At 44.0% G+C, this 21,936-nt stretch overlaps 1 protein-coding gene across 3 annotated transcripts in view; it reads right to left on the bottom strand.

The window, feature by feature from the left end:
• The window catches only part of NDC1 (NAD(P)H dehydrogenase C1), a 167,472-nt gene that overhangs the window by 113,785 nt on the left and 31,751 nt on the right, over positions 1 to 21,936 (bottom strand). For all 3 annotated transcript variants that reach the window (XM_087668363.1, XM_087668362.1, XM_087668364.1), the window contains exon 3: positions 14,634 to 14,905. In XM_087668363.1, coding sequence (XP_087524489.1) covers positions 14,634 to 14,905 — 272 coding nt within the window. The remainder of the gene's footprint in view (positions 1 to 14,633; positions 14,906 to 21,936) is intronic.

Here is a 21,936-nt window from a genome sequence, read left to right as displayed (position 1 = left end):
TCTTTGGGGTGACTACTTGGACTCCCTCGGTAAAATAACCATTGCCTCTATAGTCGTCGTAGGCCTTTGCGTAGCCACCGTGCACCCTTTGTCCGATGCCCTGGCTAGTTTGGGGTGGGACGCCTTGGAAAAAATGGGTTGTCCTTCCTTTCTCACCCTATTTTGAGCCTGAGAGGGAGCATTGAGCTAAGAAATGCATTCCATGTTGATTAGCCACTTAAATAGCCCCAAGCAAGCTTAATTTTATGAAAACTCTAAAACAAGACGTGGTTCGAGAGAGTTCAATGAAACCCTAATGTGGAAGGGTCCATCCTCATCTATAAATAGATAGGCTGCCCCCATTCAGTCTAATCCCTTTTTGTGCAGGTTTCTCACCCTTGTGTGCAAATTTCAGCCATGGGCCCCCACAAACATGGCTATCCAGCCCCATTGATTGCTGCCACACCTTCGCTCCTCCATCAGCATTGCAACACTTTCTAGCCCTCTTTTGCTTGCATTTGGAGCTGCCACATCTCGGTGACTGCATACACAGCTTTGCATCAGCCTTCCACAGCTTGCAACAACCTCTCCTCATCAGTGATAGGCTCTCCTCATTAGGCGACAAAATATCTTCATCAGGCAGCTCCTCATTGGCTGTGTTTACAGCCTTTGACTATCACCAACCCTCTTTCACACTCCCTCTTCTTGCATTTAGGTGTTCAGCATCAACTGACACTTGCATTTACAACATCCCCTTCTTCCTATATGCCAACTAGTGGTCACAAACTTGGGATCCGTCTCTAGTGGACGTCACTCTCTGAAACACTACTCTACCATTGAGCACACTCCACACTCTTACATTCATTTACAACATTCATTCACTTCAAAATTGTGCTCTCTCTCTCCCTTCTTCTGTTTGTGTTTGAGTTTCTATATTTGAGTTTTGAGTTTTGTGTTTAGGGTTTGAGTCTTGCTTTCTGTGTCTGAGTTTGTCTCCTTGTGCTTCTATCGTGGTCGTACACTCTGTGTTTCCTCAATGCAAACCCTCGCAGTGACTCCACAGACTTCTTCACAACCAATGTTGCTTAACCATGCTAATGCCAAAGACTTGCTGAAAATTTTCAGCCAGCATACATAAAACATAAGACTCAAAACGAATCCAATATGCATGAGAGTTGTCCATCACTAGAGGAGTGGAACTACTACCTCCCCTTATCAGGTAATGCTCTGGACCCTTGCTCTATTGAACCTAACTAAGCCTGGTCTAAATTCTACTTTAATTGAAAGCCTCGACATAAGCTGCAACAACCGAGGGTGGTCTGCTAAGTCATCCTCTTCCATCCACTTAGCATCCAATGGTGAGTAGTTCTGAAACTTCACCCAATACCTTCTAGAAACTTTACCTCTGATATTTCTCTCTTTATGTACCAAAATCTCATCTAGATCCTCAACCTCTAGCTGAATTTCAGCGGATACATCCTCAGGCACATCACCTTGAAAAGGCCTCAATAAGCTCACATGAAAGGCATTGTGTATCTACTAGTGTGGAGGCAATTTCAGCCTATAAGCAATATCACTAACCCCCCCCCAACACCTGAAAGAGCCCATAGTATCTCATACTCAACTCTGGATAATATCTCTATGTATCTTTTATCTTTTTCAGCCTTGCCTTTTCAAAATGCAGTAACATTAATTTTCTTCTGCAAACAATAAAGCATGTCTATGGCAATCAGTCGCCTTCTTGTGCTTTTCTTAAGGCGTTTGAAGAGCATACTTAACCTTTGCACAAGCTACATCCATGTTTTCTACATGCCTCAAAGATCTTATCCTTTATGCAAAATAGGAGGCACTTTCTTACTACCTTCCACAACCTCAAATGGAGCTTTGCTAGTGGAACTATGCACCGTATTATCCTATGCAAACTCTATCAAAGACAAATATTGCTCCTAGTGTGACTTATGCTCAGATACATAGCATCTCAAGAGATCAAGCACCATAGAATTTGCCTTTGCTGACCATCTATTTGTAGATGGAAGGACAAAGAAAATTTCAGTGTGGTACCCATATTTTCAAAGAGCCCCTTCCAAAATAAACCACTCATCCAAGGGTCTCAATTATTGATGATCAACTCTGACATGCCATAATACTTAAATATGTGCTGCAAAAATAAGTGTGTCATATAATCAACCTTTATCTTCTTTCTTACCAGAATGAAATGGCCTTGCTTATTGAACTTACAAATGATTGTCCATATCCCATCATTCCCTATAGGTGTTCTAGAAAGCTCAAAGATAAAGTCCATAGCAATGCTCTGCCAAGGCCTATCTAGAATAGGCAAGGGCTGCAATAAACCCAGCATCTTTTACCTATCATACTTCACTTTTCAACATTACTCAATATCGTGTCTCAAAGAAGGCCAATGAAATTAATGCTCCACTGCTCTAACTATAGCATCAATCCCTCTATGTCCTACATAAGGAAGAGCATGACTCCACTCATCAATTTAGACCTCAATTGCTTTGTGACATACAGCTATCCATGCATCATCAGAAACGATCTCTAAGCACAAAGTACCCATGCCTCTCGCCATTGCAAAGCTGATCATATACATTCAACAGCATACTAATCTTTCATGACACTCAACTCAGTGTGATGTATCATAGTGACAATTGAAATCTGAGCCTTACATGACAATGCATCAGCCAGCACATTCTTTTTTTCATCTATGTGAACAATTTGAAAGTGAAACATATGTAAGAAGTTGGCCCATCTCATGTGCTTCTCAAACAACTTAGTTTGAGTCAAAAAATAGTGCAATGTCTGATGATCTATCTGCAGTATGAAATCAGCCCCTAAAAGATAGTGTTTCCATGTCAAAAGTGCATAAATTACAGCATGCAATTCTTTCTCGTAAACCTACAAATTCCTCTCTACATCATGGAGAACATGACTCTCATATGTCATAACTCAGCCATCTTGCATTAAAACAGCTCCTATATTGTTCCTACATGCATCACACTAAACAACAAATCACTTCCTTAGATCTGGCAACACAAGCATAAGATCTAGTCTTTTTTTTTTTAACTTTTCCATTGCCTAAATTTCCACTACTATCCACTTAAAAGGCACACCATTCTTCTACAAAGCATGCAATGGAGATGCAATTTCAGCAAAACTATGTATGTACATCATGTAACTAGAGTATAGACCGAAAAATTCACAAATCTCATGTACATTTCTCAAAGGTGGCCATGAACGTATTGCCTCAACCTTTGCAAGGACCATATAAATACCATTAATTAACACACTGTGTCCCAAAAAGTGGATCTCATACAAGAAAATTTCACTTTTCTTGTCGTTAATAACTAGTCTATGCTTGCATAGCTCATTGAACACAATGTTCAAATGCTTTCTATGCTCTACCTCATTCTTTGAGTAGACAATCATGTCATTAAAGAAGGTGTCCACAAATTCGCTATGTGGCCTAAAAATGCAATCCATCATTCAATTAAAAGTGACACGAGCATTCATAAGTCCAAGAGGCATGATAAAAAACTCATACAATCCAAAAGATGTCCTAAAAGTTGTCTTGAGCACATTCTCCGATCTAATGCATATCTGATGATATCCACTTTTCAAATCTATATGGCCAAATATGGCTGCCCCTTCCAATCTATCCATAACATCATCAATCCGAGGGGTCGAGAATCAATTCTTTATCGTGATTTTATTTAAAGTGCAATAGTCAATGCACATATGCCATGAACCTTCTTTTTCCTACATCAAAAGTACTTGAGTACAAAAGGGAGATGAGCTAGGTTGAATCAGCCCTTTTTCAAACAGCTCACTCACTTGATTCACTATCTTCTCCTACTAGATTGCACTTACCCTGTAGGGTGGCTTATTAGATGGGCTACTTCTAGGGATAAGATCTATGCCATGATCTTTTGGCCTTTCAAGCAGTACCTACCCCAGAAGTGATAAGAGAAGCAATCAGCACACATTTCTAGAAATGAAATGCAATTCTTCTCTAACTTTGACATGTTGCCAACATTTTCATTATCAACCTTATCCTTAGTAAAGACCAAGTATGTTGAAAGGTAATTTTTCATTACTTTGGAAATGGCAACAATTGATACAACAGGGACAAATTAACCTCTGAACTTTACATCCAAAGTATGGGTCTTGCCCTTATGCTAAATAGTGATCATTTTACCAAGTGAATCAATCATTACATGCATACAATGGCACCAAGGCATACCAAGCAAGACATCACAACCCTCAAGTGGAGTAATAAAGAACTCTTCCCAGTCCACATATCCCTGAATGTGCAAAATGAAGCTTTCCGATGAGCTCTGTGACAAGCTTTAGATGGCCCTTGCATGCCATACCAACTTCTTCCATGGATCCTATCTCATCATCTCTGATGCCTAGATGGGATACCATATCTCTGGAGATAAAATTGGCTCGTGCTTCATTATCAAAAAAATTGAAGCATACTCATATTTGATTTTACCCCATGCTCCATATAACTCAGTAGCATCATCATTGGGCTGGTCACTAACAACATCTAGCATCAATCCAACTAATATTTTAGGCTTCTTATGTGGTCTATTAGGATAGTCCTTTGCCATGTGACCCTCCTGTTCACAAACAAAGCATTTATTTGTCTACGTTGTGCAACTCATTTCCAACCCTTTCCTTGCTATTTTGACATCTTTTCAAGCTGATTTTCGAATTTGCCCCTTTTCTCAAGTTTTGACTTCTCTCCACTTTCTTGGAAGCCCGAATCTTTCCCATACAACAATGCATCAGCTGATCTTTATAGATTTGCTGACATTTAATGGTATGAGGGAGTTTCCAATGCCTGTTTATGGCTAACTCATGAACCCCAAGTATACTTTTCCACTTGCTCATGAAGAGAAACTCTACGATAAGAAGTTATTGACAGCAAGGCATCCCAAAACTTATTATGATACTATTCCAAGTTCTTGCATTGCGTTGCATCAAGTTTGTTCCAAGTTGTCGTGATGTCCTCAACAACAGTACCGGTCAACCAATTTGATGCAACCATTTTGACGGTGCTCTACATTGCATTAAGAGCGTGCACCACCATTGCAATGCATTCCCCCTCAAGAAAGTGGCTGCCTTTGGTGAAGTTTTCCCCCAAATAGACTACATCAAACTACTGAATAGAAGTAAAGGCTTCAATCTATCTTGTGCACCACTAAAGGAATCAAACTTCACCCCTTTTCCACCCTCATCATAGTCTTTTGCTGCCCCTTGGGAGTCAAGTTGTCATACACCAATTGCTGCAAAAAGGGTGCATTTACTGTATTTGCATCATGACCGACACAAAAGAAGAATTTGCATGACCAGCACTCATTCCTTGAGTCCCATAAGCATTTATGGGATGCACATGCATTATCAAACATGTCACTTTGTGCCCTAAGCAGTATGTCAATGCTGCCATACATAGAGCTATACATATTACCAGCCATACCTAGATACATTGGGCCTTGCACACCATGTGTTGGTTACTACATACTATAAAAAGTTGTGCCATACATTTCCATATGCCGTCCTTGATCCACCATAGCATGGAAAATAGTGCCACCACCAAAGTATCATGGCTGCCCCATCATTACATGCATGCCCAACTATCCAAAACCCATTGAATTGGTGTTGCCGTTAGTATCTTGTGGCATTGGTAAAGGCCTACTTTTTGGTCAACAACCACATTTTCTCCTTGCTGCCCATGCTATAAGCATGTTTCAAGATTAGGCACTACATTTTCCCCTTCATTATGTGCATTTCCACAATGAGATCCATCATCACTACTTGATCCATCTCACTATAAGATGACATGCTTGCTATAAATGCTTAGCTAAACACAATTTCAGTACTTGGACAAAACTTATGGCCTTCAATCAAGTGCCTTAGGTCCACCAAGTCAAGGGATTTAATGGTATCCCTGCAATGGAACCACGAAACTAGCCTCCCTCGGATAGGGTGGTACTAATTTGATGTAAGACTAGTTACAAGAAGTAATACATTCGCATAAATTAAAAATGCACACTTTAGCACTTTAATCTTGGACAATGGACAGACTATTGGCCCGGGGGACCATTGGGCTATTCATCAAGTTTTGTGGGAATCTCCTCCAACATGACTATCTCTAACCACTTCCTTGTCATCCTGCATCTCTGAGCCCCCACCTCCTTGAGGTAAATGAATTCCAGATCCTGATAACCTTGGTATTGGATAAGAATGAAGTGATATCAAGAAGGTTGCATTGGAATTCTTACACAACCTGACCACTTTCCAAAAATTCTACCCTCATTCAGTCCACTCCTATAGATAGCCTAAAAGACACATCCCTAATGCCCTTATTGATGACTTGGACAAATGTCATTGTGGAACCTCTTTGTTGCGCCCTTGATTTTCAGTTAGACAAACAGTACACACCTTTGGCTAAGGCTCTTCACAAGCCAGCAAAAGACTCTGCAAGAAAGATCATTCCATCACTCTGCACCCAAAGTCTATATTACTATTTCCTGACTACCCTTGAGTGGCCATGCAGCAAGATGTAGCCAACTCAAACTACTGTTCAATAAGGAGAGCATGAGAAGTCCAAATACCATTACTCTTCTTTTGTTCCCGAGAAGGTGAGGAAGATTCTAAAGTGTGATGCAGATATGAAAAGGTCTCATGTTTCTGGAGAATGCTTGGAGGAAAGAGTTTCTAAGTTGAGCAGAGAAAACAAGCTCTTCAATACAATCTCAGCATACCCTCTCAGAAAGAACAGCAATCAAGAGTTAAAATAAATTACAACAAACTTTTTACACCAAAGCTTTGTTATATACTTGTCTAGTGTGTATGTGGTCTGGAAATTTGGGGAAATTTCGTTAGATTGTACTTTTTGAAAATGGAGGTGTTTGGAAATGATTTGTCATCTCCAAACATACGCATGTATCTAACATAGGCAAGTCTGACAGTTGTCTGTCAAGTACTTGTGTGACAATGCATATGTTGCTTGCTTAGCCACTCCTCAATCTCTTCCCCTTCAAGTTCCTCATAAAACCCTTAAACAATAGGGCATCCAGGTGGATGAAAAAGGGAAAGGCAAGGTAGATTTGTAACATCCTCTCTTTTCTTTTTTCCCCCGTAATGGGTGATTATAGTAATTACGAAAAAAAAATTACAGGATAACAAGATTACAAAGTGCAGGATGGCTCTAGGCCATCATGTATGAATCAGATACAACAGATTCAGCAAGCACAAAAGGACGAGAGTGCAAGAGGCACCCTGCAACTAGACAACACAAAGGATCGAGAGTTTTGACAGGATTTTTTTTTTCGTAAAAGGTAAGTGTATTAATTACGGAAAAAAGTACAAGATTACATGATTACATGAGTACAAGAGACACGAGGGCCCTAGGCCAACGTGTGGGAAATCCCTGGACTAATACACTAAAAAGGTTACACCAATCATGGCAAGGACCCAGAGGCAATTGCCAAATGCCAGGAATGCAAATCCTCCCGAGGGAGCAAGTCAGAGTGCCTGATGAGATCTAGCTGCCAATGCAAGAGCCCTTTAAGCCTTGCAATATGTCGCGGTACATTAGAGGCCGAATCAAAGAGAAAAGCATTGCGGGTGGTCCAAATGTGCCAGCATCCCCAGTATCTGAAAAAGTGAAATAAGATCTTCATATGTAACGGTGGCGGTGTGGGATACTTTGGGCGCACAAAAACCCAATCGAAAGGGGTCAGTGAGGACCCCACCACTGCGCGCCAGATTTGCGACAAGAGTGACCAGATATTCTTGGCGAGCGGGCAAGAAAGAAAACGATGTCGGGCCGATTCCGCCGTAGTGGTACAGAAGAAACAATTGCCATTCGAGATTCGACGCTTGGAAAGGGCCGAGGCAAGAGGAAGACCACCAATCATTACCCACCAAAGAAAGACCTTGCATTTGAAAGGTGCCTTATTCCGCCATCCCTCCATCAGCGTTGCCTGTTACCATGACAGTGATTTCCGCAGGCCCCAAACAGTATTAGCTTTCACACCCAGCCATTGGTTTAATGAGAAGATGATACACCTGATTAGTAGAGGCCTTTTCCAGACTCAACCGGCCTGCAAGGTCCCAGTCTTGCCAAGGGCGATCCATAGCCAGGGCAGGAAAGGGTTGCCTACCCTGAAGTTTCGACGAAAGCTTCCCCCATAAATCACGGTATCCGCGCGGGATCCTGAAAAGTCTCCTAGCAGTCCGAAACGATGCGAGGACATTGCGAGTAGCAAGGGTAGCATCCGCAATCGAAGTCACACCCAAACGGACCATGCGATTAAATCTTGGTCTGAGCTGATGTTTATCTTCCCATGAAAGTAATCTGGATACTGCCAACAATTCCAGCTGAAAGGAATTAGTCTGCAAGCGGTCCCCTACAAGATGCCAACGGGCCTTTTGGAGCACCACTTTCCACGAGCCGACCAAGTGCAGTAACAAAGAGGAAGAGGGACTGGAAAATCGAGAGTCAGCATTAAGGACGTGCCACCATGAGGCCCGAAGCCGTGTGTTACCCTGGCGGAGCCCGCTGTCCTCAAGAAAATAACGGGCTATGATGGTCCACGGGTGATGATCCACACACATGGCACGAAAAAGAGGCCAACGAAGAGCCAGCATATGAGTTTCCGCATCCAAAATAGCTCCACCACCCATGTGCTTAGGGGTACATGCATGTGACCATGAAATCCAGGAAATGCCTGCCTGCAGTGAATCTTTCTTCCATAGCATGAAACGAATGGGATGAGTGAGAGCCTTCAAAGTAGTAGGCGTCCATGGCAGTAATGGCAGGAAATACATTAGCATTGGTAGCATAATTGTCTGAGCCACTTTGAGGCGGACATGGAACGGCCAGGCTTGCAACTTCCAATACATAAACTTCGCGGCCAGTTTTTGTGAAATCCACTCCAGCAGGTCCTTTGGCTGTACATCCACCCCTAATGGGTATCCAAGATGCCTGACAATGGAGCCACGGGAAACCACCTGGCCCTGCCAGCCTAATGACTGTAAATCACGCTCCATGCAACTGAGAATGGCTGACTTAAAGGCATTGATGCGAAGACCAGAGGCTTGACCAAAGAGCGTCCAAACATCTAATGCCTTGCGAATGTTGTCCCGGTCCGCCTGCAAAATCATAAAGGAGTCATCAGCCAAAGATTGGCTAATGAAGTGCTGCCCCAAAGGAAGAGACAACCCTGCCAGCTGGGCAGAAGCCGCCATGGAGGACAACATTGAAAGGACCGGGTGAGTCACCAGGGCAAAGAAGAGAGGACTCAAAGGGCAACCCTGTCGGACCGAGCGTGCAAGGACAAATGGCTCTGTAACCCCACCATTAAGCATAACTCTTGAAGAAGCCGCAGTACTAATGGTGTAGATCAATCGGGACATCCGGATACCAAAGCCCATAGCAGACATGAGATCTGCAATGAAAGACCAGTCCACACAGTCAAACGCCTTTTCCAGGTCCAATTGAATCAAGACCACTTGCTGATTGGAGTGCCGCGCATAGTCAATAGCCATTTGCACATTTAAGATATTATGCAAAATGTTGCGGCCCTTAATGAAACCATATTGGAGAGGGTGCACAATAGCTGGAAGGTGCTTGTGAAGCCGATTTGCCAGCACTTTGGAGAAGATTTTATACATCGCGCCCATCAACGAAATTGGTCTCCAGTGTTGCAGCTTTGACGGCGAAGGGACCTTTGGAATCAGTTTGATAAGGCCTTCTTTCCATGAAGAAGGCATGACCCCTGTTTCCCAAACGTGCTGAAACATGACCACCAATGGCTTTACCAACTGCGTGGCCGAGTGCTCAAAAAATTCATTAGTGAGACCATCCCAACCAGGACTTTTATCCTTAGGCAAGTGCAACAAAACATCCATAACCTCCTCTTCGCAAATATCCGCCTCCAAAGTGGCTTGCATATCAAATGGAACCTGCTGGCGGACCAGATGATAGAAGACCGAGCGGGCATGTGTAACCTGGCTAGAAGGCAAGGGAGAAGAACCAAAAAGATCCATAAAATAATTTCTACACATATTGATAATGGTCTGCGGATCAGTGACCATGCGACCTTCCGAATCCTGGAGTCGAGTCATATTTTCGCGAGCCGGAGAAGCATGCAAGGCACGAAAGAACTTATGAGACTGGCAGGCACTATCTTGCAATGTGTCAGTCAAGTTATGCAGCTTGGCCTGCTGATAAGATTTCAAGCTAAATACTTGGATAAGATGGGCCAAACGCCGCTCCAGTGACAACAGAAAATCATCATCTGGGGAGTCCAGGAGCAAGGAACGGACCAAGGCCAATAAGTCCTCTGCTGCATGTCGACGTCGGCGACAAAGAGAGGCATAATGAATCCCATACTGCCGAGCAACCCGCTGCACATTAGAGAGCAGGCGTGCAAATGAAGCCAAGCCCTCAGAGGCGAAGTCCAATAAGAACCTCTCAATCAATTGCTGCATATAGCCCTGAAAAATTGGATGCTTCAAATAAGAGGAGTTGAAGCGTAAAGGGAGCCTATCAAGCAACTGCATAAAAGGTGCAATAGATTGTGCCCGCATCTCAAGCTGGAGGGGGAAATGGTCCGACAACGCATATTGCTGCAAGACCATCTCCAGCATCTCGGGAAGAAAATCATCCCCCTGCATGATATACATTCTGTCCAACCGCGACCAAGTAGTTGCATATTGTGCGGAATGAAAAGTAAAACCTGAAACAGAAGGGTGAAGCCACGACCAAAGATCTTGCTTAAGTACGTGCAAAGCAAAGGAGTTCCACACCCGGCTTTCCGGCGTATCCATTACCGAATGCCCTGAAGTGGACTGAGAAGAGTCAACACATATATTGAAATCTCCCATCAAAAACCCCCTGCGGCCAAGTGACATGGAGCCCTGCAAAGTCGACCATAGATCCCGTCAATATGCGGGATCATTCGGAGCATAGAGTCCCAGCAACCATAAAATCTCTCCTTCAAATAAGACTTCGATTACCAGAAAGCGGCCCTGCACATCATTTTTAACAAGAACAGGCTGGTATTTCTCATGGACAATCATCAGCACGCCCGAATAGTGCGTAGCATGTGTCCCTGCATAAAACAGACGGAATCCATGACAATCCACAACTTTTCCTGCTTCACCGTGACTTTTATGCTCCACTGCACACAATACATCCCACTGGTTCTCATGCAAGACAGTCCACATGGTATGTTGCTTATGGCGAGAGCAAATGCCTCGCACATTCCACGTGGCTATCTTCATATATTTTCAAAAAAGGAAGTCAAGAACGAGGCACCTGTTGCCTCGATTGCACCTTTTCCGCGAGAGCATCCAGGACACCCTCATCCAGAAAATCAGCCAATACTGCAAACGAATTCAGGCGACCTGCTTTAGAGGTAAAAGGAAAATCCACTGCCTTGGGAGTGGGGCGGGGATAACGCCGATCCCAAGGTGTAATCACATTACCTTTTGCATCAAACGCCAGCTTAGCAGGTGGGCCCTTGGGGCCATCTGAATAGACTTTCCTTGAAGACGGATTACGGAGGGCAGACGGGGCCATAGTACGCGCAGCCTGCTATGAGGTGACCATGTCTTTCCTGCGCGTATACGTGCGCACGGAATCCTGGGAAGCATTAGGCCCAGGATCCGCCAGGCCTGCATCCAACTTTTTACCTTTTTTTTGTCGTGCCTCAATCCAATCAGTGCTAGGGGAATCCAAACCCCGGACCTGTTGTTTGCCTTTATCCATGACAGTAGGTGGCTGAAGGGTCTCCTGTGTCGGGGCATCAAGCACCATGTCATCCTTGGGCAGCACAACCTGCGCCTCCTCAGAAGACGGTTGCCGTTCCGGGCATTCGGCCATAAAATGCCCTAATTTACCACATGAAAAGCAGTGTCCGGCAAAGTTGCCCCATTTCAGGCGAAAATGCAAAGGATGCATGCCAGAACAATTGAGGCAAAGCCACGCATGCCTTTTCCTGGCCGTATCCCATAACATGCATAAACGGTTTCGGTTCATAGCCCTGAGGCTTGGGGGAACCAGCACTGTTCCCACAACCGCCATCGCATCCTTCAACAATGGCCAATAGACCGCTGGACAATTTTCCACTTCCACCCACACCGGGCATTCTCGTTGAAGCAGACGCTGGAAGTCAGCCATAGGGCGCCATGGTACAACATGGACCAAGCGGCGATCAAAGAATAGTGGCAACCTGGACAGGAGCTCAGCTCGATGCGTTTCCGATTTCAACAGCACCTCATAAAAGCCGCGAGGTCCAAGGGGCAGGAGCCGAATCCTGGTTGACGCGCTGCCCTAGACGAGCAGAACGAGCAGGGAAAAGCGCAGCAGCAAGAACGTCCCGTCGCAGCCAGTTCCGCCATCGCTCCTCGCCATCACGCTCTTCTCTCTCTCTCTCTCTCATAAATGCTCTCTCTCTCTCCAGTTTTGACGGGATTTTGTCTCTCTCTCTCTAATTACTTTGACAAAGTGGCTGAACAAGAAGATCAACCTGAGAAGCAGGTCAATTGCAGAGTCAAGTTCACCATCATTCTCATGGAGATCATGAAAGGCAGCTGTACAGAAAGAGACTTTGATAGCCAGTGCCTGCACCATCTCTAGTTCACTGTTCCAGATCACCAGAACTAGGAGCCTACTGGTTGAGCAAGCATGTTCGAAAAGCAACTAGATGATGAATACTGGTTGAAATAACAGCTGTACCAATGTAATCTGCATCTAGAAGCTTTCAACTGTTTGCTGTCATGAGAAAAGCTGGCTTTGTGGTATGTTCCACAATTAACCCTTGCCCTTTTATGTGAGCGGGCTTTTCAAATTTTCAAATTTTTGTACTTCGTGTTGGGTTTTAAGTGGATCAATACTATGAAGTGACTGCACAGAAATCTACAACATAATTTGCCTCCATGAAGAGTCCTAACTTGCCTTCATAAGAAAAACTTCTGCGCTAGTAATAACGTCTAAACTCGCTTGAGGATGAAAAAAACTAAGGTTAGCTTTGAGCAAAGGCTGCAAAGATGAATGCTGAATGGATACTGAAGCATTTCTGAGCATTTGAGGATCAAGCAGTGACCACTGAACAATCATGAGTTAAACCATTGTAGGAACAAAACTGGGTTGTTATTGATCTGAAAACTTTCTTACAAGCAGCCCATTGGACAGGAGAAATTAAGAGTTGAATGGCCAGATGCATCTGCACATTGATGATTATGCACACACATGCAGAAAATTCAGATAAGCTGATATTTATCATGTAAAAGCACGTGTTTGCCATATTGGATACAATTCCATGAGTTAAGGGCTAGATTATCCTAAATGGCAGGAAAAGATGCATCCACATTGCTGAGAAATCCATTCATTAAGTTCATTTAATTACCTTAATTCTTATTTTGATTTCCATTTACAAAGCCCCAAAAAGGCTTTCTTTGTATCAATAGTTAGTGTCTTGGCACCACCCAAGAGAGCCAAGGCACCACACTAGACACTTCAGTGAGCGCCATGACCCAAGAGAGTTCAATGGCTCATGTGCCTATAAATAGGGCATGGGCATTCATCCGTTCTTTACTCCACTCCACTCCACTCCACACTTACTGTCTCATTCATTCTTCATCATTCCTCATCACACCTTTAGCCTTAGCCCTCTACCACTGCTGTCCACACCCCTACCTTGGCAGATACTAGCACATGATTTCATTCTAGAGGTCTTCTTCACATCACCGTCAGACACTCCAGATTGCTGTGTTTTCAGCTTGGCAACCTGTTCTTCATCATCCCTACTGCTGCATTTGCTAGTTTCACTCCTCCCTAAACTGGTACAGCAGATTATCTTCATTATTATTGTGTGTTTTTAGCTCCTACTGCCACTGCAACCCCCAGACAATGGTTCCCAGCCATCAACCACTCTATGAAGGCTTCATTTGCAGCAGATGCAGGCCGTTTACAGCAGGTTACATGCTCTTTATCAGTCCTACATCAAATACATGCGTTTTGTGTTTTCTTCACCCTTGAGGACTGTGTTTTGCTCCCTACACTGTTGTCCTTCATCTTTCAGCATCTATTTCAATATTCTACTGCCCGGAGGACTGCGTTTTGCTCCCTTCACTGTGCACATTCCCTACAGGTATGCTGCCACCAAATCAGCTAGGATACTGCAGTCATCTTCAAGCTTTTGCTCCATTGTACACCTATGAATGCTAGCTATAGGTGGATTTGATCTTGGTGACGTGCAGGTGCGCCGGATGAGGCAGCACATGACGTGTAGATACGACGGATGAGGCAGCACGTGAAATTGTAATTTTTCTCCTGTATGGGCGGGAGAACACACATTATGGAAAATAATCAATCAACTTGTTTTATTCTAATTGTATGTCCGTGAGTAAATTATGTAAACGAACAACTGTGCATATAAGGATATTAATTAATAAAGCTGTTTCCCTTTATAACTCTTTCACCTCTACCAGGTTGAAATCCTTTTGCCACAGCAGAACTAAGTGGGTTAGAGCTTATTTGATAGTCGTAACTTATTAAGCAAAAAAACACTTAACTGAGTGATTTAAAAAAGTAGATTAAATTTCTTACCCACCTGTCCATCAGGCCAAGTAAATTTTTTGAGGGAAGTATCTTCACTGCTGTCCACTCGAAGCCCTTCTGTTTTAGATGCATACACTATAACATTACTCTTAGGTGAGCATGTGCTCCTAAATCGGTCTTCTTTTCTTGAGGGCATGTAACTTTTGCAATAGCACTTTGTTGATGTGCCTTCAGCCTTTGAACAGTGGTTCAAAGATGAAGTTTGTAAGTTTAAAACTGGACTGCCACCGAATTGAACCACCTCATGATGGCTACATGAGAGCCCTGCAAAATTTCAGAACTAAGTATAACAGCCTGAACCTTATGATATCCCTAAACCAACTTATTAATTGACCACAACCAACAAATGCTTGAAAATAATCACTGCTCCCCCAGGGAACTTAAAACCAAAGCTAAGAACAGCCATAGGAACTAAGCTAAGCATTCCAAATGTAACCAAGTCTGACAATTTTGATGACCCTGATCCACCTCTTCAGCTAATCTCTGTATTCCAGGATATATTTCAAAGATGCATATGCTCCCTACCATTGAAAGAGTTGATGGAGCTGTCACCAAATTAAACTAACATTCTTGACACTTGGAGAGAGGATGTGAAACTCAATCGATTAGGTACATCTATTCATTGTTAACGTGATACAGGCACTACAAATACTGTGTAAAAACCTTCAACACTTGACGAGTTATTGGAGGCCCTATGTGTAATATTTCCACTTCAAAATATTACTAGACTGACTTTCCACACCCCGCGTGAAACTCATGCAAAGGTTATTTTCGGTATTGGAGTTATCGGCAGTGTAACCTGTAAACTGTACGCGAGGAATCAAGGCCTCCGCATTGGCAAACCGGGACCAGGGTTCAAAACCGCATAAACCGCGGGAAAACTCCCTCTTGGGAGGAGGTTAACTGGATCAAGGGAAAATTTACTGCAATTTTTTTTACTTATTTTCCCCCAGCCGATGCGTGGCTGAGGGAAGGGGATGGCTAGGTGGGAGAGGTGGTAACCAAGGGGGAGTCGTGGGCTGCATGCACAGCCCACGTGGGGGAGGTCCCCTCGGGGGGGTAACAAGGTAGAGGGAGGCTGCGTAACGCTGCAGGAGGACAGTCGTGAGAGAGGAGAGGAAGCTGAGAAGCTGCGTGCCGTGGTCAAAGGGAGAGGTCGTGTTGGAGAAGCCACCACGCTGAAAGCAAGAGCTGCTGCTGCCATGCGAGCCAAGCCGCCTTCGGACGCCAACGCCGGTTGCTGCCGTCGACGCCACAGACTGACGTTGGGTCCACGTGCCACCTTCAAGCCTTCCGAATCATTCTTCATCCATCCCACTTTACTATTATCCTCCCTCTTCCACGTGGTTATTATCCTTCCCCTTTCCACGTAGTGTTCTGCACACCCCAGAAGCTTCTTAGAACCTTCTTTAAGAAGCTTCTAAGGGGGCTTCCCTAAGCCCCCTTCCCACCAATCACTCAATAAGCCCATCCCGGGACTTTAAAGAAGAGGAAGCTATAAAGCCCCTTCCCACCAATCATCCCTAGCCCGGGATTTTGAAGACGAAGAGACGAAGTCTATAAAGGCCCTTCCCCCCAATCACCCACAAGCCCATCCCTACCCCCGGTCCTTGAAGAGAAGAAGAGGGGCTTCCTTAAACCCCCTTCCCGCTAGATCTTCCCCCCCCACCCCCCCCGGAATTTTTATGAAGGGAATAAGAAGTTCATAGGCCTCCCTTTTCCGCAAGGCCCCCATAAAACCATTCCTAGCCCCGGAATTTTAAGAGAAGAAGAAGAAGAACTCTCAAGCCTCCGATTCCCGCAAGGCCCTTCACAAGAACCCTTTCGCGAACCCCCTCTTTTCCAAAATAAAGACGGCCCAAGCTTCAAACCCTAAGGCCTTCCATAAGCCAAATTCCGCAAGTCGGCACTTTTGTCAAGCATCCGTACTTCAAAGGGAATTTCCGCATACGAGGGAGACGGACAAAGATCTTAAAGCTGCATACCAAGGCGAGTAATTCGTAGACCGCGAAGGCTAACCAGAAGCCGAAATCACGTCTACGATGGCCCCTAAAAAGTCACAAGGCGCACCTGCATGAGGATCATCTCCTAGTATTCATGTGGATGTTTCACCGAGCCCACAAGGCCAGGTTTTCTTCCTATTTTTGATTTACGTAGAAGTATTGCAATTATGCATGGTTATTTCATGGAACTAGGATACACTTATGCTTGTCAAATCCACCTAGCTAATTGCGATTGAAATAAATTTGCTATTTGAAATTTACTTGAAGTAACTCACGATACGAAGTTGGTCATGTGTACTTTCAATGGAATGAACGAAAAAGAACATAAGGTGTCTATGCATTTTAGTACCTTATTAGCAAGTTGCCTTTTGTGCATTGCAAAGTGACGAGTCTAGAACAACTAATGACTATCATTACAAAGCCGAAACTTTTGTAGTACACCTTCGATTATGCATGGAAAGATTAAATCGCATGTCGCATTTTTAGACAAATCTTCTTCGTAATGATTCATTAAGAAAGTCGTTATCAACCGTAGGAAATTGCAAAGCATGGAAAAGATTCTAAGGGTTGCATGAAATTGGTTAACTCTAGCTTCAAATTGGCATGAATCTCATTTAACTACCTAGTAGTTAGGAAAAGGTTGCATGTTGCACATTCGACGTACGCAAGAAATTCATTCATCAAGTGTACACTTAGGGAAAGGCTGCATGGTTCATTTAAGTGTAAAATCTTAAAAGCTTAGTGGCATGATTCGTGAATGCAAGTCCTAGTAGGATCAATGAAAATTATGCCGTAATTTAACATGTGCTTTGGTCTTAACAAGAAAAGTTAGGAATTGTGAATCTAGTCGTACGTAGAGACAATGAATCGCGTGCTTACGTGAATTCCGACGTAATGCAACTAGTTTTCCCCTTTTAGATCAAATTAACATCCCTAGGATTGGTTTGTCCTCGTCGTAAGACAAGTAAACTAGATTACCTAAAACACCTAAACCGCAAAGGATTCGCATAGGATGGTTAAATGGATACAATAAATACTCGAAGAGCTAACTATGATTTAGCACGTGAGGACTTGACCTAGTTTCGCACTTGTTGCCTAGTTGAAACCCTCATACCCAAAGGTCCTACCCACATTCACGGAATGTAGGGACAATTGGACACGCTTGCAAGAAGCGATCTAGGGTTTCTACCCTAAGGATCACTCGATCAAATGTTGAAACTCGGATTGAGTTGAAACCCCTAGGACCGAACATTGTTGGCCTAGTGCAATTGGGAATGGATTGGATAAGAAGACACCCTAAACCCTGCTTCTTATCTAATCATGATTCCGTGACCAGAAGACGCCGTTAGATGGGTCTTGCATCCCTCTCGTTTTCCATTCTCCTTGAACCAAGTGCAACGTGAATCCGCTTCGGCCCTGGCGTTTTTGCATAAAATAGTTCGCTTGGGATTCGACACTAGTTGCCGTTTAGGAAAATGGCCATTAGGGGAAAACCTGATTCAGGTCGGTCCTAAGTGGGAACGGGGGGAATACTTCCGCTACGTGGTAGACACGGAAAGTCCTAGATCGCAGACCCCGTAACATTCCATGGAAGTGCCAGGTGGAGCTTTCTAGACTCTCTTTCCAATGGACTGCTAAGACATGTCCTGAAAGGGAAGAGGTGGACACGTTACAGTTGGTATTAGAGCGAACCAACGAAGGATTTGTTTTTATAAGAAATCTTAATAAGAAGAAGTAAAGCAAACGTTGCTATTAAGAACATTTCCTGGCTTTCGATGCTGTCTTGTAGAATTATGAAGCATGGAACAGGTTCTTAGTGTTCCGAGTCATGTTTATGACCGCGATGCATTCCTCGGATTATCGACAAAGGATCGATATAATAAACATCCTAGACCGTATTTATAATCCATCGCCTTTGTACGTGGAATGGAGGTGGACGGGTGACTCACGAATCTACTACATAGCTGCCCACCGGTTTGCGTACCTTCGAACCAATCTAAAGAGGATCAAGTGGTTGGAGGACTTGAAGATCGTAAAGCTATTCATTTTTGTGGAGGCTCACGTAAACTCAACTTTACATATCGAAGGTCGGAGGGTTGAACTGAACTCATATGTATACGAGGAAGTGACCCACATAATCCCCGCCGACAGGATCAAGGTGTTGGGACGCTACGAGAAGAATGGGTACCAAAGAAAAGGATACCCTAATCTTCGGATGACTTATCGATTCCTAAAGATCCATGACCCGAAACCATACTATTATCCAGTTCCCGTAGCTAAATGTAACACAACATTATTCTCCCCGAACTAATGTAACAGTTGCTCTATCATCCCAGGAATTATTGTACTCCGAAAGGGTTATGCCCATATAAATGAAATAAGACTTCTTTTTATCAATGTTTATCTTGTCTATGAGAATTGATAAAAAGTTAAGTGGCTTGGTTTCTTGGCTGAAAGCTGAATTGGGTATAAGATATAATCATAACGATTAGCGAGTTATAACGTTAAGAATCCTCTATCCAAGCACAACCCCAGGTACAGATTCCTAGTCCGCCCCCTACATCAAGTACGGCCGTGATCCGGGAGAAGAAGTTTCTTCTCAAGCAAATCAAGCCGCCGGAATTTGACGGGAAAGGAAGGACTGTCCAAGCTGATGCTGAGATTTGGATAGAGTCCATGGAAGATTACTTTGAAGCGGCCGGTACTGCACCCGCCAACCAGGCTATGCTCGCCAAGCTAAAGCTCACCGGCGAAGCCAGGCTCTTGTGAAAGCAGCGGTGCAGAGATCAAGGGATCTCGGAAGTATCTATTATCTGGGAAAAGCTGAAGAAAGCTGTGCAAGGAAGATACTTATCACTTGCATATCGCACGCAGAAAATGAATGAGTTCTACGAGCTGAAACAGTTGGGTCTCACTCTTGACGCATACTACTCAAAATTCGTCTCACTTCTGAAGTATGTGCCATAGATGGACATGACACAGCAGGTGTCGAAATTTTGTGCCGGTTTAAACCCACCTGTGAATATCCGTCTCGAATCTATGCGCCCAACAGACCTATAGGACGCACTCATTCGAGCTGCGCCCATAATTCAGGAGGTGCAGGCTAGGCTAAGAAGTAACAAAACTTGGTCTTATAATGACCAGAACAGAGGAGCATATAGGCCCCAAGCGAAGAGAGTTCAAGGTCAAAACCGGGAACAAAGAAAGAAAGCAAGGACTAATAATGTCAATAACTTTGTCCCTACCCAAAGCAATGGCCGAAATCTCCGTTATTTCCACTGCAACGAGCCCGCTCATTTCAAAAGGCAATGTCCCAAGCTTGGCGGAGGACATCGTCAAGCACCTTTCCAAGGAACTGGCCGTGGCCAAGGAGCCGCCACCCGAGGCAGAGGAAGAACCGTCTGTGTTGCCAACAGGGAATTGTGCGAAGAAGAAGACCCGACCATGGAAGCAGAGGTTGAAAGGGCAACAGTCCATGACGCCCTTCACAAGAAAGGCCCGAATCGCCAGTTTTCGGTGATTCAGACATCATCGAACTATCAAGGTAAAGGTTTCAAAACCTTGATTGATTGTGGCAATACACATTCCTTTATCTCACTAGCTTGTGCAAGAAGATTAGGAATAGCCACAGTAGAAGCATCTACCTTGCTTGTGGAATTAGCAAATGGTCGTGAGGTCACTTGTACCAGGCAAACTGCTAAGGTGGAACTCTTTCTGGAAGGAAAGACGACTTCGGTCAAATTCAGGGTCATTAACTTAGGTATCCATGAGTGTTTACTCGGAATGGATTGGCTTAAACCTAAGGATGCCCACATTCATTATGGAAAGGGTCAAGTTTCCTTTCGAAACTCTGAAGGGGAATTGGTCACAACTCAAGGAGAGGCTGGAAAGCTGAAAATTCAATTAGCTAAAGCATCTCGGATTATAAAGGGAGTTAGAAAGGGACTGCCTGTCTACTTGATTAAGCTTAATAAGCTAGATCAGAAGCAGGAGTCTAGTGAAGAACCTTTATGGCTAAAGGAGTACGCAGATGTATTTCCTGAAGAGCTGACAGAACTCTCGCCTCAAAGAGAAGTGGATCATGAGATCAAGCTAGTGCCGGGAGCTACGCCAATTGCAAAGAGGCCTTATAGAATATCCATCCCGGAAGCAATTGGGCTGAAGGAGCAACTCAAGCAACTGCTAGATCAGGGCTACATCCGTCCTAGCAGTTCACCATGGGGAGCTCCTGTGCTGTTCCAGAAAAAGAAAGATGGAACGCTTCGACTGTGTATTGATTACATAGGGTTGAATCAATCAACTGTTAAGAACAAGTGCCCTATTCCTAGAATAGATGAGCTTCTTGACCGTCTTCAGGGTGCGAAGATTCTCTCCAAGATTGATCTCAGATCTGGTTACTATCAGATAAGGATCAAGGAAGAAGATATCCCAAAGACGGCCTTCAACACAAGATATGGACGCTTTGAGTTCCTAGTTATGTCATTCGGGCTCACGGATGCGCCTGCCACCTTCAACAGGTTAATGCAGGATATCTTTAGGCCATATCTTGATGACTTCGTACTCATCTTCTTCGACGATACCCTAGTCTATTCCAAACAAAAAGAAGATCATGAACCCCAGCTTCGCATTGTCCTTGAGACAATGAGGGCACACAAACTCTATGCTAAGATGAAGAAGTGTGCATTCTTCAAACGTCAGATTGAATATCTGGGATTCATCGTATCAACGGAAGGAATCTCAGTGGACCCGGCCAAAGTCAGAGATGTTCTAGAATGGCCAATACTAACAACTGTCAAAGAAATACGCAGTTTTCTTGGATTGACAGGATGGTATAGGGTCTTTATAAAAAACTATGCTTTAATTGCAGCACCTCTGACGGATCTGCTGAAGAAGCAAACATCCATTGCATGGTCAGTTGCCCAACAATCTAGCTTTGATAGATTAAAGCAAAGTTTGGTATCAGCACCTATCCTGAAACTTCCAGACCTCAGTAAGGAGTTCGAAGTAGTAACTGATACTAGCACGCTTGCCTTAGGATGTGTGCTCATGCAAGAAGGTCATCCTGTAGCGTACTCTTCAAGGAAACTGAAGAGCCATGAGAAGAATTATGCTACCCATGATCTAGAACTGTTAGCTGTCATCCATACTCTAAAGCTTTGGAGACACTACCTGTTGAGTAACAAGTTTACTCTAGTGACGGATCATAAAAGTCTCAAGTGGATCTTTACCCAGAACGAGCTCAACATGAGGCAACGTCGGTGGATTGAAGTGCTGGAGGAGTATGATTTTGAA

Source organism: Lygodium microphyllum, chromosome 26 (genome assembly GCF_053477565.2).
Source record: "Lygodium microphyllum isolate KBCC chromosome 26, Lygodium_microphyllum_v1.1.10, whole genome shotgun sequence".
NCBI lineage: Eukaryota > Viridiplantae > Streptophyta > Polypodiopsida > Schizaeales > Lygodiaceae > Lygodium > Lygodium microphyllum.
Note: the sequence above shows the minus strand (reverse complement) of the source record. Positions and strands in the feature narration are given on the sequence as shown.